Raw genomic sequence first — 17,081 nt, 5'->3', positions numbered from 1 at the left:
TCACACCCCCTTTCCCACACCCCCTTTCCCACACCCCCTTTCCCACACCCCCTTTCCACACCCCACCTTTCTCCCCCCGCCCCTTTCTCCCCCCGCCCCTTTCTCCCCCCGCCCCTTTCTCCCCCCGCCCCCTTTCTCCCCCCGCCCCTTTCTCCCCCCGCCCCTTTCTCCCCCCGCCCCTTTCTCCCCCCGCCCCTTTCTCCCCCCGCCCTTTCTCCCCCCCGCCCCTTTCTCCCCCCCCGCCCCTTTCTCCCCCCCGCCCCTTTCTCCCCCCCCGCCCCTTTCTCCCCCCCCGCCCCTTTCTCTCCCCGCCCCTTTCTCTCCCCGCCCCTTTCTCTCCCCGCCCCTTTCTCTCCCCGCCCCTTTCTCTCCCCTGCCCCTTTCTCTCCCCGCCCCTTTCTCTCCCCCGCCCCTTTCTCTCCCCGCCCCTTTCTCTCCCCGCCCCTTTCTCTCCCCGCCCCTTTCTCTCCCCGCCCCTTTCTCTCCCCGCCCCTTTCTCTCCCCCGCCCCTTTCTCTCCCCGCCCCTTTCTCTCCCCGCCCCTTTCTCTCCCCGCCCCTTTCTCTCCCCCGCCCCTTTCTCTCCCCCGCCCCTTTCTCCCCCCCCGCCCCTTTCTCCCCCCCGCCCCTTTCTCCCCCCCCGCCCCTTTCTCCCCCCCGCCCCTTTCTCCCCCCCCGCCCCTTTCTCCCCCCCCGCCCCTTTCTCCCCCCCCGCCCCTTTCTCCCCCCCCGCCCCTTTCTCCCCCCCGCCCCTTTCTCCCCCCCCGCCCCTTTCTCCCCCCCCGCCCCTTTCTCCCCCCCCGCCCCTTTCTCCCCCCCCGCCCCTTTCTCCCCCCCCGCCCCTTTCTCCCCCCCCGCCCCTTTCTCCCCCCCGCCCCTTTCTCCCCCCCGCCCCTTTCTCCCCCCCCGCCCCTTTCTCCCCCCCGCCCCTTTCTCCCCCCCCGCCCCTTTCTCCCCCCCCGCCCCTTTCTCCCCCCCCGCCCCTTTCTCCCCCCCCGCCCCTTTCTCCCCCCCGCCCCTTTCTCCCCCCCCGCCCCTTTCTCCCCCCCCGCCCCTTTCTCCCCCCCGCCCCTTTCTCCCCCCCGCCCCTTTCTCCCCCCCCGCCCCTTTCTCCCCCCCGCCCCTTTCTCCCCCCCCGCCCCTTTCTCCCCCCCCGCCCCTTTCTCCCCCCCGCCCCTTTCTCTCCCCGCCCCTTTCTCTCCCCGCCCCTTTCTCTCCCGCCCCTTTCTCTCCCCGCCCCTTTCTCTCCCCGCCCCTTTCTCTCCCCGCCCCTTTCTCTCCCCGCCCCTTTCTCTCCCCGCCCCTTTCTCTCCCCGCCCCTTTCTCTCCCCGCCCCTTTCTCTCCCCGCCCCTTTCTCTCCCCGCCCCTTTCTCTCCCCGCCCCTTTCTCTCCCCGCCCCTTTCTCTCCCCGCCCCTTTCTCTCCCCGCCCCTTTCTCTCCCCGCCCCTTTCTCTCCCCGCCCTTTCTCTCCCCGCCCCTTTCTCTCCCCGCCCCTTTCTCTCCCCGCCCCTTTCTCTCCCCGCCCCTTTCTCTCCCCGCCCCTTTCTCTCCCCGCCCCTTTCTCTCCCCGCCCCTTTCTCTCCCCGCCCCTTTCTCTCCCCGCCCCTTTCTCTCCCCGCCCCTTTCTCTCCCCGCCCCTTTCTCTCCCCGCCCCTTTCTCTCCCCGCCCCTTTCTCTCCCCGCCCCTTCTCTCCCCGCCCCTTTCTCTCCCCGCCCCTTTCTCTCCCCGCCCCTTTCTCTCCCCGCCCCTTTCTCTCCCCGCCCCTTCTCTCCCCGCCCCTTCTCTCCCCGCCCCTTTCTCTCCCCGCCCCTTTCTCTCCCCGCCCCTTTCTCTCCCCGCCCCTTTCTCTCCCCGCCCCTTCTCTCCCCGCCCCTTTCTCTCCCCGCCCCTTCTCTCCCCCGCCCCTTTCTCTCCCCGCCCCTTTCTCTCCCCGCCCCTTTCTCTCCCCGCCCCTTTCTCTCCCCGCCCCTTCTCCCCCCTCTCCCCGCCCCTTCTCTCCCCCCCCCTTCTCTCCCCCCCCTTCTCTCCCCCCCCTTCTCTCCCCCCCCTTCTCCCCCCCCTTCTCTCCCCCCCCTTCTCTCCCCCCCCTTCTCTCCCCCCCCTTCTCCCCCCCTTCTCCCCCCCCCTTCTCCCCCCCCCTTCTCTCCCCCCCCTTCTCTCCCCCCCCTTCTCTCCCCCCCCTTCTCCCCCCCCTTCTCCCCCCCCCTTCTCCCCCCACCTTCTCCCCCCCCCCTTCTCCCCCCACTTCTCCCCCCCACCTTCTCCCCCCCCCCTTCTCCCCCCCCTTCTCCCCCCCCCTTCTCCCCCCACCTTCTCCCCCACTTCCCCCCACCTTCTCCCCCCACCTTCTCCCCCCACCTTCTCCCCCCACCTTCTCCCCCCCACTTTCTCCCCCCACCTTTCTCCCCCCCCACCTTTCTCCCCCCCACCTTCTCCCCCCACCTTCTCCCCCCACCTCTCCCCCACCTTCTCCCCCCACCTTCTCCCCCCCACCTTTCTCCCCCCCACCTTCTCCCCCCCACCTTCTCCCCCCACCTTCTCCCCCCACCTTCTCCCCCACCTTCTCCCCCCACCTTCTCCCCCCCACCTTCTCCCCCCACCTTCTCCCCCCACCTTCTCCCCCACCTCCCCCCACCTTTCTCCCCCCCACCTTTCTCCCCCCCACCTTTCTCCCCCCCACCTTCTCCCCCCACCTTTCTCCCCCCCACCTTCTCCCCCCCACCTTTCTCCCCCCACCTTCTCCCCCCCACCTTTCTCCCCCCCACCTTCTCCCCCCCACCTTCTCACCCCCCCCACCTTCTCCCCCCACCTTCTCCCCCACCTTCTCCCCACCTTCTCCCCCCACCTTCTCCCCCCCACCTTCTCCCCCCCCCCACCTTCTCCCCCCCCCACCTTCCCCCCACCTTTCTCCCCCCACCTTCTCCCCCCCACCTTCTCCCCCCACCTTCTCCCCCCACCTTTCCCCCCCACCTTTCTCCCCCCCACCTTTCTCCCCCCCACCTTCTCCCCCCCACCTTCTCCCCCCTTCTCCCCACCTTCTCCCCCCACCTTCTCCCCCCACCTTCTCCCCCACCTTCTCCCCACCCTTCTCCCCACCTTCTCCCCACCTTTCTCCCCCACCCTTCTCCCCCCCACCCTTTCTCCCCCCACCTTTCTCCCCCCCACCTTTCTCCCCCCACCTTCTCCCCCCCCTTTCTCCCCCCCACCTTTCTCCCCCCCACCTTTCTCCCCCCCCACCTTCTCCCCCCACCTTCTCCCCCCCACCTTCTTCCCCCCCACCTTTCTCCCCCCCACCTTCTCCCCCCCACCTTTCTCCCCCCCACCTTCTCCCCCCCACCTTCCACTCCCCCCACCTTCTCCCCCACCTTTCTCCCCCCCACCTTCTCCCCCACCTTCTCCCCCACCTTTCTCCCCCCCCCCACCTTCTCCCCCACCTTTCTCCCCCACCTCCCCCCACCTTCTCCCCCACCTTCTCCCCCACCTTCTCCCCCCACCTTCTCCCCCACCTTTCTCCCCCACCTTCTCCCCCCACCTTTCTCCCCCCACCTTTCTCCCCCCACCTTTCTCCCCCCACCCTTCTCCCCCCACCTTCTCCCCCCACCTTCCCCCCCACCTTCTCCCCCCCACCTTTCTCCCCCCCACCTTTCTCCCCCCACCTTTCTCCCCCCACCTTTCTCCCCCCACCTTTCTCCCCCCCCACCATTCTCCCCCCCCCTTCTCCCCCCCACCCTTCTCCCCCCCCCTTCTCCCCCCCTCCCCCCCCTTTCTCCCCCCCAACCTTTCCCCCCACCCCCCCAACACCTCCCCCCCCTTTCTCCCCCCACCTTTCTCCCCCCACCTTCTCCCCACAACCCCCCACCTTCTCCCCCCCCAACTCCCCCCCACCTTTCTCCCCCCCACCTTCTCCCCCCCACCTTTCTCCCCCCCCACCTTTCTCCCCCCCACCTTTCTCCCCCCCACCTTTCTCCCCCCCAACCTTCTCCCCCCACCTTCTCCCCCCCACCTTCTCTCCCCCCACCTTCTCCCCCCCACCTTCTCTCCCCCCCACCTTCTCTCCCCCCCACCTTCTCCCCCCCACCTTCTCCCCCCCACCCCCCACTCTCTCCCCCCACCTTCTCCCCCCACCTTCTCCCCCCACCTTCTCCCCCCACCTTCTCCCCCACCTTTCTCCCCCCACCTTCTCCCCCCACCTTTCTCCCCCCCACCTTTCTCCCCCCCACCTTTCTCCCCCCCACCTTCTCCCCCTTCTCCCCCCACCTTTCTCCCCCCCACCTTTCTCCCCCCCACCTTTCTCCCCCTCCCCCCACCTTTCTCCCCCCACCCTTCTCCCCCCCACCTTTCTCCCCCCCACCTTTCTCCCCCCACCTTCTCCCCCCCACCTTTCTCCCCCCCACCTTTCTCCCCCCCACCTTCTCCCCCCCCTACCCCCCACTCCCCCCCCCAACACCCCCCCCCCTTCTCCCCCCCCTCTCCCCCCCCTTCTCCCCCCCCCTTCTCCCCCCCCTTCTCCCCCCCCCTTCTCCCCCCCCCTTCTCCCCCCCCTTCTCCCCCCCCTTCTCCCCCCCCCTTTCTCCCCCCCCCTTCTCCCCCCCCTTTCTCCCCCACCTTCTCCCCCCACCTTTCTCCCCCACCTTCCCCCCACCTTTCTCCCCCCCACCTTTCTCCCCCCCACCTTTCTCTCCCCCCACCTTTCTCCCCCCCACCTTTCTCCCCCCACCTTTCTCCCCCCCACCTTTCTCCCCCCCACCTTTCTCCCCCCACCTTTCTCTCCCCCCACCTTCTCCCCCACCTCTCCCCCCACCTTTCTCCCCCCCCTCTCCCCCACCTTTCTCCCCCCCACCTTCTCCCCCCCACCTTTCTCCCCCCCTTCTCCCCCCCACCTTTCTCCCCCCCACCTTCTCTCTCCCCCACCTTCTCTCCCCCACCTTTCTCTCCCCCACCTTTCTCCCCCCCACCTTTCTCCCCCCACCTTCTCCCCACCTTCTCCCCCACCTTTCTCCCCCCCAACCTTTCTCCCCCCCACCTTTCTCCCCCCACCTTTCTCCCCCCCACCTTTCTCCCCCCCACCTTTCTCCCCCCCACCTTTCTCCCCCCACCTTCTCCCCCCCACCTTCTCCCCCCCACCTTTCTCCCCCCCCCCTTCCTCCCCCCCCCCTTCTCTCCCCCCACCTTCTCCCCCCCCCTTCTCCCCCCACCTTCTCCCCCCCCTTTCTCCCCCCACCTTTCTCCCCCCACCTTTCTCCCCCCACCTTCTCCCCCACCTTTCTCCCCCCACCTTTCTCCCCCCACCTTCTCCCCCCCACCTTTCTCCCCCACCTTCCCCCCCACCTTCTCCCCCCACCTTTCTCCCCCCCACCTTTCTCCCCCCCACCTTTCTCCCCCCACCTTTCTCCCCCCCACCTTTCCCCCCCACCTTTCTCCCCCCCACCTTTCTCCCCCCCACCTTTCACCCCCCACCTTTCTCCCCCCCACCTTTCTCCCCCCCACCTTTCTCCCCCCCACCTTTCTCCCCCCCACCTTTCTCCCCCCCACCTTTCTCCCCCCCACCTTCTCCCCCCACCTTCTCCCCCCCACCTTTCTCCCCCCACCTTCTCCCCCACCTTTCTCCCCCCCACCTTCTCTCCCCCACCTTCTCTCCCCCACCTTTCTCTCCCCCACCATTCTCTCCCCCACCTTTCTCTCCCCCACCTTTCTCCCCCACCTTCTCTCCCCCACCTTTCTCTCCCCCACCTTTCTCTCCCCCACCTTTCTCTCCCCCACCTTTCTCTCCCCCACCTTTCTCTCCCCCCACCTTTCTCCCCCCCACCTTTCTCCCCCCCACCTTTCTCCCCCCCACCTTTCTCCCCCCCCACCTTTCTCCCCCCCACCTTTCTCCCCCCACCTTCTCCCCCCCCACCTTTCTCCCCCCCACCTTTCTCCCCCCCACCTTTCTCCCCCCCACCTTTCTCCCCCCCACCTTTCTCCCCCCCACCTTCTCCCCCCCACCTTTCTCCCCCCCACCTTTCTCCCCCCCACCTTCTCTCCCCCCCACCTTCTCTCCCCACCTTCTCCCCCCCCCCTTTCTCCCCCACCTTCTCCCCCCACCTTTCTCCCCCCCACCTTTCTCCCCCCCACCTTTCTCCCCCCCACCTTTCTCCCCCCCACCTTTCTCTCCCCCACCTTTCTCCCCCCACCTTTCTCTCCCCCCACCTTTCTCTCCCCCACCTTTCTCACCCCCACCTTTCTCTCCCCCACCTTTCTCTCCCCCACCTTTCTCTCCCCCACCTTTCTCTCCCCCACCTTTCTCTCCCCCACCTTTCTCTCCCCCCACCTTTCTCCCCCCCACCTTTCTCCCCCCCACCTTTCTCCCCCCCACCTTTCTCCCCCCCACCTTTCTCCCCCCCACCTTTCTCCCCCCCACCTTTCTCCCCCCCACCTTTCTCCCCCCCACCTTTCTCCCCCCCCTTCTCCCCCCCCCTTCTCCCCCCCCTTCTCCCCCCCCTTTCTCCCCCCCCCTTTCTCCCCCCCCTTTCTCCCCCCCCCTTTCTCCCCCCCCCTTTCTCCCCCCCCCTTTCTCCCCCCACCTTCTCCCCCCACCTTTCTCCCCCCACCTTTCTCCCCCCCCCTTCTCCCCCCACCTTTCTCCCCCCCACCTTTCTCCCCCCCACCTTTCTCCCCCCCACCTTTCTCCCCCCCACCTTTCTCCCCCCCACCTTTCTCCCCCCCACCTTTCTCCCCCCACCTTTCTCCCCCCCACCTTTCTCCCCCCCACCTTTCTCCCCCCCACCTTTCTCCCCCCCACCTTTCTCCCCCCCACCTTTCTCCCCCCCACCTTTCTCCCCCCCACCTTTCTCCCCCCCACCTTTCTCCCCCCCACCTTTCTCCCCCCCACCTTTCTCCCCCCCACCTTTCTCTCCCCCCCCTTCTCTCCCCCCCCCTTCTCCCCCCCCCTTTCTCCCCCCCTTCTCCCCCCCCTTTCTCCCCCCCCCCTTTCTCCCCCCCCTTTCTCCCCCCCCTTTCTCCCCCCCCCCTTTCTCCCCCCCCCCTTTCTCCCCCCCCCCTTTCTCCCCCCCCCCCTTTCTCCCCCCACCTTTCTCCCCCCACCTTTCTCCCCCCACCTTTCTCCCCCCACCTTCTCCCCCACCTTTCTCCCCCCACCTTTCTCCCCCCACCTTTCTCCCCCCACCTTTCTCCCCCCCACCTTTCTCTCCCCCACCTTTCTCCCCCACCCCTTTCTCCCCCACCCCTTTCTCCCCCCCCCCTTTCTCCCCCCCCCCTTTCTCTCCCCCCCCCTTTCTCCCCCCCCTTCTCTCCCCCCCCTTTCTCCCCCCACCTTTCTCTCCCCCACCTTTCTCTCCCCCACCTTTCTCTCCCCCACCTTTCTCTCCCCTACCTTTCTCTCCCCTACCTTTCTCTCCCCCACCTTTCTCTCCCCCACCTTTCTCTCCCCCACCTTTCTCTCCCCCACCTTTCTCTCCCCCACCTTTCTCTCCCCCACCTTTCTCTCCCCCACCTTTCTCCCCCCCACCTTTCTCCCCCCCACCTTTCTCCCCCCCACCTTTCTCCCCCCCACCTTCTCCCCCCCACCTTTCTCCCCCCCACCTTTCTCCCCCCCCACCTTTCTCCCCCCCACCTTTCTCCCCCCCACCTTTCTCCCCCCCCACCTTTCTCCCCCCCCACCTTTCTCCCCCCCACCTTCCTCTCCCCCACCTTTCTCCCCCCCACCTTTCTCTCCCCCCCCCTTTCTCCCCCCCCCTTTCTCTCCCCCCCCTTCTCTCCCCCCCCCTTTCTCTCCCCCCCCTTTCTCTCCCCCCCCCTTTCTCTCCCCCCCCCTTTCTCTCCCCCCCCTTTCTCTCCCCCCCCTTTCTCTCCCCCCCCCTTTCTCTCCCCCCCCCTTTCTCTCCCCCCCCTTTCTCTCCCCCCCCTTTCTCTCCCCCCCCTTTCTCTCCCCCCCCTTTCTCTCCCCCCCCCTTTCTCTCCCCCCCCTTTCTCTCCCCCCCCCTTTCTCTCCCCCCCCCTTTCTCTCCCCCCCCCTTTCTCTCCCCCCCCCTTTCTCTCCCCCCCCCTTTCTCTCCCCCCCCCTTTCTCTCCCCCCCCCTTTCTCTCCCCCCCCCTTTCTCTCCCCCCCCCTTTCTCTCCCCCCCCCTTTCTCTCCCCCCCCCTTTCTCTCCCCCCCCTTTCTCTCCCCCCCCTTTCTCTCCCCCCCCTTTCTCTCCCCCCCCTTTCTCTCCCCCCCCCTTTTCTCTCCCCCCCCTTTCTCTCCCCTTTTTCTTCCCCCCCCCCCGCCTTTTTCTTCCCCCCCCCCGCCTTTTTCTTCCCCCCCCCCCGCCTTTTTCTTTTCCCCTTTGTCCCCTTGCCCCCATCAGAACTTCCATTTCTTCAGCTACCTGTCAGGTAGCTGTAGGCAGCGATATGACTCCCTGTTCCCACTCTTCACCAGGCTGAACAAACCCAGCTTCTTCAGCCTCTCTTTCTACATGAGGTGCTCCAGCCCCTGACAGGCTTGGTGGCCACTGCTGAACTCACTCCAGCATATCCATGTCTATCTTGCACTGGGGAGCCCAAAACTGGACACAGCATTCAGATGTGGGCTCACTGGTGCCAAGTTCGGGGCAGTAATCACTTCCGCAACTTCATACTGTCTCTTTCTTTGTATGTCAAAAGCCTGAATTGCTGAAATCGGCTCTGGCTTTGTCCAAACACCCGTGTGGAGTTGATGCTAACATGTGGCACATCAGACACTGAAAAAACAGGGCCAGTATCAAAGATGGTTGGACTTGATGATCTTACAGGTCTTTTCCAACCTTAGTGATTCTGTGATTCTGTGTGATTTGAGCACCAAAACACACACATGGGCATGCTGCATGCTGACGTGGCTGTGGAGTTGTTTATAGTTAAATGGTTAAAACCATTGATGCTTCTTATTTTCAGTGAAGCAGTTAGTGAAACGCCGGTCTGCTGCTCTAGTAGGAATTAGAGTTGCTGCGGAAGTGTTTCATAGCATACAAAGCAGCTTAGGTCTAACATAGTATCCCCGATTTCATGGGAAAAATTGGGTAGTACTAGAAGCATTATTTCTTTCATTCTTAGATAAATTCAAATCTAGATTTAATATATATATATAAAAATAGATAAATAGATTGAATCATCATTCTAATTCCAGAAAGATATAGAAACCACTGACTTAAAGAAAAGTAGCTTGTGAATTTTATATTACTTGTTACTGTCATGTTCACGCCTTGGTTGCTCTGTTCAAAACCAACCAAAAGAACACCCTTCCAAAAAAAAAGTGTTAATTAGAAAAAAAGGGAAAAAAAGAAAAAAAAAAAGAAAAAAGAGCGATAACCAAAGTATGCATTTTGCTTCCAACAGTGTCAGAAATTTGGACAGTACAACAAAGATGATCCCAACTCCTTCAGATTGTCGGAATCATTTTCTTTGTATCCCCAGGTAAGAACTTCACTTCCCGCAGCTGTGGGAGGATTGTGCAAGGGTGAGTGACAGTGATGATAAAACATCTTGTACCACTGGTCAGGTTCAAGAGGGGAGGAACAGATGCTTTTTTAATTTGGTGGGCTGGTCCTGTAGTTCAGTGCTGCAAATGGCTGATAAGGGAAGACCTCCGAGGAGTTAATAAGGGGTAGACTTTTTTCAAAGAATTTGCTTGCTGTTCAGAAAGATTGGACTTGGGTACAGAAGTTTTGGCAAATTGCTGACATTTCTCTTCTCATCTTTCTGGTGCAGTTCATGTTCCATCTGCGACGCTCCCCATTCCTGCAGGTCTTCAATAACAGTCCAGATGAATCTTCTTATTACCGTCACCACTTTGCTAGGCAAGATCTGACCCAGTCTCTCATTATGATCCAGCCCATCCTTTATGCTTATTCTTTCCATGGACCTCCTGAGGTGAGTCCCTGTTCAACAGGAAAAGGTGGATCAATCCCAAGTAATGAGTATTCAGTCAGAGTAACACTATTTCAGCAAAAAGGCCCCTATGTATTTTCTTTTAATCAAGGTAATTATTAAAGGATGAGATGGGGCAATGTAAAATATGAGTTGTGTTTTCAGTAAGCTTACAGCTTTGATTAAAAAAAACCAAAAACACCAAAAAACCCCCCAAAAAACAACCTCCCCAACCCCCTCCCCGCCAAGCCACAGCCCCCGCCCCCCAGCATCTGGTGACTATTGCGGCTGTCAGTATCACTTTTGCCTCTCTGCCAGAGGCTGCTATCTCCACAGCAAGCCTTGGCCCTTCCAGGTCATAATCTCCCACCAGCTGCTTGTTTTCAGTTGTTTATGCAGCAGTGTTTAACTACATGCAAGTATTCAACGGACAGACACGGATTCCCTTATACTAACAGCTTCCTTGAAAGGAGTGTGTCTGGCAGGAAAGAAACGCGGGAGCTGCTGGACTAACACCGTGAAAACACTTCTTGGCAGCATTTGCCAGAGTTCACATGTTATTCCTTATTATTCTTGAGACGCTTTTGTTCAAGATCATTTCAAATTAAACTTGGATAGCCATAGAAATTGCTCTCTCGCATGCCGCGCTTCATACAGTAGCCGATAACCTGCTGCTCCCTTCAGTGATGCTGCGGGAGGCTGACTGCGCTCTGCCAGGCGTTCACACGGACCGAGCAGCTGTTGGTGGAGTCGTGTCCATACGAGCAGGTCTGAGAAGCTGTTTGGCCAACCATGAAGGTGAATACAGTTCTGAGGGCTTAGTGGCGCCTGACTTTCTTCTTTATTTTCCCCAGCCGGTGCTTTTGGACAGCAGCAGCATTCTTCCTGACAGAATCCTACTGATGGATACTTTCTTCCAGATAGTTATCTACCTTGGTGAGGTACAGTGAAATACGTTCTCTTTCTCTGTTTGCACTCCCTCCCTCCCGCCATACATGCAGACAGTGTCACTGTTAGTATAAAAAGAGCTGCTGGCAAAGCCCACATGAGCATAATGACCTTGTGTACATGCTGCCAGTTTTAATACAATTTCCTCACTGTCCGAGTTAACAAAAAAATCCTCCTGGAGTCGCTAAGGATGTGTTCTGCACTGAGGAATAGCTGTCGTGTTAGCTTGGTAACAAAGATGGTCCCGTACCGTGCCTGGAAAAGGACAGAGAAACTTGAAACTAAGCAGGGCAGAGAGCTGCAGTTTGATTTTCAGATGCGTGATGTACTTGGTTGCTGGGCTTTGACGCTTAAATACTGCTGCTCTTAAAGGAATCAGTTACAAATTTTTCCAGTTTTTGCTTTTAAATATTGGACATTTTTGACAGTTGTGCCTGTATTCCTTCCATTGTGACTGAGGTCACTCTGGCCGTGTTAGGTCCTGGCCGCTTCTGAACGTCCAGATTTATACCAGTATCCAAAGCCTTGGCTTTCCAGTGCCTCTTCATTATGCAGACCTGTAGGTCTGTATTTCTGTCCTGTCAGGTTTTTGTGGAGACTGGCATGCTGCTGTAGCTGCAAAATGGAAATGTCTCGTGTCCTGAAGTAGTTATGGGGTAAGGGATGAAGAGGAAGCTGGCTTTCCACTTTTTTCTCCGGAAATCTCCCTCTTCATTGACGCCTTTTTCCCCCTCATATCCTTTATAGTCCTGCTTGGGGAGTGGCCCTCATCCAGTTTCTTCTACCTAAACATGGCATCAGATTGGAGTAGTTCAAATAAACCCATCTTGGTTTACGGTCAAACATTCCTATTAGTGAAAACTTTCTGGGAGTCATTTCAACTTTTGTTTTTGAATTAAGCTTCTTCATTTAATGACTGCTATTAGAATGCTCGGAGTTTGGCATGATAGTTTGCAGCAGCTCTGTTATTAGCTCCTGACTTCACTCCGTATAGGACTTGTTCCCTTTGAAAAGTGAGTGGGGATACTGGATTGATGTGAACAGGAGTTGAACGCTTGAGTCAGCAATGATGATAAATCTTCCAGAGTTAACTTAAACAGTGTCTACCTACTGTTCCAGTAAAATCTAGACAAAGGAAGAGCTAAGTGTGTGATCTGCGCATGTTCCCAGCAATCATTAGGTACCTATTGTTAGGTACCTTGAAAATACTGTAAGGCAATGGCTGCTTCATTTAAGACCAGGTCAGATTCAAAATGTCAGTGATTTATAAAAGCTTTGTGCTTCTATGTTGGCGCAGGTTGAAACATAAAGGCTTGAAGATCACTTTCAAGGAATTGCCCTTGCACTGCACAAACTGCTACCAAGCTTTTGTGTTGAGTGCCTGTTCTTAAATTCAGGAACAGACAGAAACTAAATAACATTATTGCCAGAGAGTGAAAGTGTGCGTTTGCCCTGTGCTCTGTGGGCAGAAGTACGCGTAACATTCTGCTGCCTTGAGACGTGCGGGTTAAAAAGGGGAAGCTTGCAGACATCTCGACTATTTTTTTTATTTCCTCCCTGTCCTGTCAACAGACTATTGCACAGTGGCAGAAAGCTGGTTACCAAGACATGCCTGAATATGAAAACTTCAAGCACCTACTGCAAGCCCCACTGGATGATGCCCAGGAAATCTTGCAGACTAGATTCCCCATGCCGCGTTACATCCACACGGAACATGGGGGCAGTCAGGTAAGGAGGTTTATGGAGGAGCTCTTTCTGTTGTTGAATAGAGCAAATACCTGTCTTTTTCTGCTTTACTAAAAGGATGGTTCTGTAAGTTAAATACGGTAGTAATTTCGCTCTTCGAAGCATGGTGCTTGCATATTTTCTCATGAACTTTTACTACAACATTGTCTTCTGATAAGTCAATCACTCGCTGGATATGCTTTTGAAATCTGAGGATGGAAAAAGACCTGAAAAAGCCATCTTAATTATCTTTTTATTCCCCAAAGAGGTGGGTAAGAAATGATTTGGCTACATATCTAAACTTACCCAAGACAGGGAGTGTAGTTAGCTTGCTAGGACAGTAAGTTATGCTGAATGATTGACCATCTGTTCCTTTATTCTCAGATGCCGAATGAGGATATAAAATAGTTCCTATTTTTGCTCTTCCTGGAATTGCAGTTTTGCAGTGCTTGTCTGTGTCTGGCTTGTTTGTAGCAGCAAAGAGGCAGGAATTGATGCTCCAACCCCCAAATTTGGTATTCATTCCTGATGTGACAGTGTTAACGCTGGTTCTCCACTGACCTCTTTTCCAAAGAGCAGACGAGGGCATGCAGCAGCGCTGGCGACATGCCGGTGTCGCATGGAAGCAGGGCTGACCTGCCAGGCGAGTGCCCCTTGCTGTAGCAGAGCGCTCCATGCCTCGTGGAAATAGTTGGGAGATCATGTTTTCCCTTTCCACATGGAGGTGCCCGTTGAGTACTGCCACCTCCCTGTGGGAAACTTAACTCCAGAGTAATAGCAGGGAAGGGAGCGCAACCAGCACAAATTCCTGCTCGCATTTTGAGAGGATAGGAAGATGCCCAGAGTTTTTAACCTGATTCCCCCCTTTCTCTCCCCTGAGGTTTCTTCCTCAGCTTCATTCTGTTACAAGGTTCCTGAACATTGCCTCTTGCAACGCAATTTGTAAAATTACAAGGCATTGAAGCAATACTGTTGTCTCTGCCCTGTGGGAGTCACAGCGGAATCATAGTATCCCTTATTTATCCTTGCAGAACACACGACCGTTCAAAGCAAGCAGATGCTTGCTTTTAAGTCCAGCAAAAAATTGGCTGTGGAGCAGGGCTGTTCCCAGACTTGAAACCTGTTTAAGTTAAATTAGTACCTTGCTGACAAAAGCAGAGGAACATCGCTAGTCATGTATCTAAGGCAGTAAGAAGTCTTGAGGGAGCTGACAGCTCTGTCATTTTACAAAACTACTTCTCTAATGTTTTGTCTTAATAGGCCCGGTTCCTCTTGTCTAAAGTGAACCCTTCTCAGACCCACAATAACCTCTATGCCTGGGGGCAGGTAAGCAATGGAAGAGCTGCTCGTGTTTGGGAATACTGGGAAATGTACAGTTACATATTGGTCTACGCAGTAGCCATCCTGTTTTCACAGGGCCACAAACCGTGAGCAGGTTACGTTTGTCCTCTATTTCTTACCTAAGAGCTTTTTGCAGACACAGGTGACTGGATTTGAAAATCTTACAGTGCTTTGCGGTGCAAGGGAACAAGGTTATTTCTGTGTACCAAAGGATCTGATAATGGAATTACCAGCTGAGACTGCAATAATGGTAGCATTTTAAAAGACACAACTGATTTATTAGATTTGTCTCTAAAGCTTGGGCAGGTTAGATTTTTATTCAACCTGCTTATTCAAGTCCATGGTTGTTGATAAGATAAACAGTACTGGTGGGGAGCACTCGATGACAAGACGATCAGAATTCAGTTTTCAAGCCTGGATGATTAAACTCATGTTCCTGTTCTTGTACTGAATCCCTCTGCATTTTCAGCAAAATCCAGTTGGCTTTGGGGCTTTTTCTCAATGCATCCAATGAGTGGCCGTCCAAGCAGAGGTGCTGCCACAACAGCTCAGGACCTCAGCAGCTCGGTGGCAGGAGATGGAGTGGTCTCCACGAGGAGTGCTTCGCCCCTTTGATCTCCCTCCCTGTATCCCAGCTACCCGTGGGGCACAGGCAGACCAGGAGAATTCTCTGTGGTGGCTCCTACTGAAGGAGGCAGCTAATTTGGTGTAGAATATGCTCTTACAGGTTTCAGATGACCTGATGTAGAAATTTATCTTCACCCTTCCCTACAGATACGGTTTAAAACTCGTAGGTCACGGTGTGTTTAGTGTTGTGGAAAAACTAACTAGCATATGGATACATGCAGATCTAATTTATCTGAGACTACTAGAGTTTTATGTAAAAACTTTCTTTACCTTGTTTGTGTAGAGCTTTGGGCAGCAAAATGCCTAATGCTTTAGAAAGAAGAGGTTTTATTTTTTCCAGTAGCTCAGGTTGCACTAGAGGATAGTGTCAGTGCTGTTGCCAAAGAGTAGCGTCTTTCCACTAGATCTCTCCTTTGCAGGAAAAAAGGTGGCTGATTTAGCAGGCAGGCAGTTCAGAGTGCTGACATTCGATTTGCTTTCAGTTAGTCCTCAGTGCAAACAATGCTATTTTAGGCTCATTATTTCTTTACTTTTCTGCAGGAATCGGGAGCTCCAATCTTGACAGATGATGTCAGTCTCCAGGTATTCATGGACCATCTAAAAAAGCTGGCAGTTTCAAGTGCATCATGACTTGGATCTAACCGAGAAGCAAGAAGAGAGGAGTTACATAGATCATGTTGATGACAGAAATGGAGCAATTTATTTACGTTTCCTTCTCTCTCTTTTAGACTAAGGTTTTTAAGTATTAAATGAAATAAATATTCAGGGAGAGTTTTTTACTTGGCTCTTCTAGATGTTAATTTATTTGTATTCCTTTTTGTCTATAGTCTGTTTACTCTCTCTTTTTCACACATAGTAGTTAGAGCTAAAGGATGTTTTAGCCAATATAGATTTTAACAGTCTTTAGCTTAATTTTTAACGTTGTGTGTTTTTAAAAGGTGTCTTTTAGCAACCAGGGACTGTATTAATGAGAAATAAAACTGGGTGAGAGCATTACTGTTTAGTGCTATCCCCAATTCAGCTGTATGTGCAATGGACTTGGCCTACCTCCTTTTTGGTTTTTGAAAACGTTAACAGTAGGGTACGAACATACTATTGAAAATAGTTTCGAGGAGCTCCTAAAGGTAAGGCAGTGCAGAACAAGTGTTAGGTGGTGGAGAACGCTTTGCCGGACGCGGGGAGGGAGCGAGACGTACAAGCCCTGTTTTGAGAAGGATGGAGGGTTGCCTCAGCGTTGCCTCTGGCTCACGGCCACGCAGGGCCTGAACGTCAGCCCCTCCCTGCTCTCACCTCAGCACAGCATTAACAGGCGGGCGGCCTAACGGGAAAACCGGCGCTGCGGCCGCCGGTGGCTCGGGCCCTGCCCTGAGGAAAAGGATGTCCCGGTGCGCTGCACCGCCTCACACCCCCTCCACCGCCTCGGCCGCGGAGCTCCCGCCCGAACTCGGTTCTCAGCCGCTGCCCTGCGGCCCGCTCGCCCCTCTTCCTGCCCGATCCTCGCACCGCGCCCAGGCGCTGTGTTTTCCAGCGCCGCCTCTCCCTTAACCGCGGCGGCGGCCATCTCCCGGCCGCTCCCGCCCCGCAGCCAGGGCGCATGCGCGCACCGGCCTTCCACCACCCCGATTGGCGGCGGGGCCCGACCAATGAGCGCGGCCGTTGCTGGGGGACGATGCGGGCGGCGCTGTGGAACGCGCGGGCGGCCCTGCTGTACTCCTTGGGCGGCTGGACCATGCTGGGGGCCATGCTCCACTACAACTCCAGCGGCGAGAGCGGCGGCGAGCCCGGTAGGGGCTAACGCGGCCCCGAGCCCGGGGACGCCGCCCGGGGTCACCTTGGCGGCGGGCGGGGGCGTGACGTGGCGGAGGACGGGCCCGGCCGAGGGGTGGGGCCTGGCTGAGGGAGGGCTGGGCCGAGGGGGCGGGGCTCGGCGGGGGGCGGGGCTCGGCGGGGGCGGGGCTCGGCGGGGGGCGGGGCCCGGGCGCCCTCCAGGGCGCGGGGACGGGGCGCTGCCGGCGACGGGGTCCCCCCAGCCCCGGTTTCGGCTCTTCCCTCGGCCGCGGAGGGTGGCGTCGGGTGCTGCCTGCGCCGAACTGTCCCGGCAGCCTGCCTGCCTGCCTGCCTGCCTCGCGGGGCTCTTGGAGCTGGGCGCCTGCCGGGTGCGAGGGCTCCGCAGGGGACGGGTGAGGTGTCGGGGCCCGGTGGGACTCCCGAGGTGGGCTCCCGCAGGGTTGGTGCACCCAGCGGCTGCTGGCACCCCGCGGAGGTTCATCCCGAGGGAGGGTAAGTCCCATGTCGGTGGGAAAAGCACGTCCTTCATCTCTGGTCTAGGGTCTAGACCCTTTCCAGCTTGTTGCTTTTATTTGCACTGGGGGAACGGTTCAAAGCTGCGTAAGGGGAGGTTCAGACTGGACGTCAGGAAGTATTTCTTTACCGAGAGGGTGGTCAAACACTGGAATAGGCTTCCTGGAGAGGTGGTCAACGCCACGAGCCTGTCAGGGTTTAAGAGGCCTGCAGACAATGCCCTTTATAACATGCTTTAACTTTTGGTCAGCCCTGGA

The 17,081-nt window shown here is 58.0% G+C and overlaps 1 protein-coding gene across 1 annotated transcript in view; it reads left to right on the top strand.

Annotated features, from left to right (window-relative positions):
- Positions 1-15,289, top strand: part of SEC23B (SEC23 homolog B, COPII coat complex component) — a 31,333-nt gene extending 16,044 nt beyond the window's left edge. The window contains exons 15-20 of the mRNA XM_059832974.1: positions 9,352-9,429; positions 9,724-9,885; positions 10,737-10,823; positions 12,403-12,558; positions 13,816-13,881; positions 15,064-15,289. Coding sequence (XP_059688957.1) covers positions 9,352-9,429; positions 9,724-9,885; positions 10,737-10,823; positions 12,403-12,558; positions 13,816-13,881; positions 15,064-15,153 — 639 coding nt within the window. The 3' untranslated portion in view covers positions 15,154-15,289. The remainder of the gene's footprint in view (positions 1-9,351; positions 9,430-9,723; positions 9,886-10,736; positions 10,824-12,402; positions 12,559-13,815; positions 13,882-15,063) is intronic.
- The last annotated feature ends 1,792 nt before the right edge of the window (positions 15,290-17,081 follow it).

This window comes from Gavia stellata, chromosome 37 (assembly GCF_030936135.1).
Source record: "Gavia stellata isolate bGavSte3 chromosome 37, bGavSte3.hap2, whole genome shotgun sequence".
NCBI classification, from domain to species: Eukaryota; Metazoa; Chordata; class Aves; order Gaviiformes; family Gaviidae; genus Gavia; species Gavia stellata.
The sequence above is the reverse complement of the archived record's forward strand: the minus strand, read 5'-3'. Positions and strand labels throughout refer to the sequence as shown.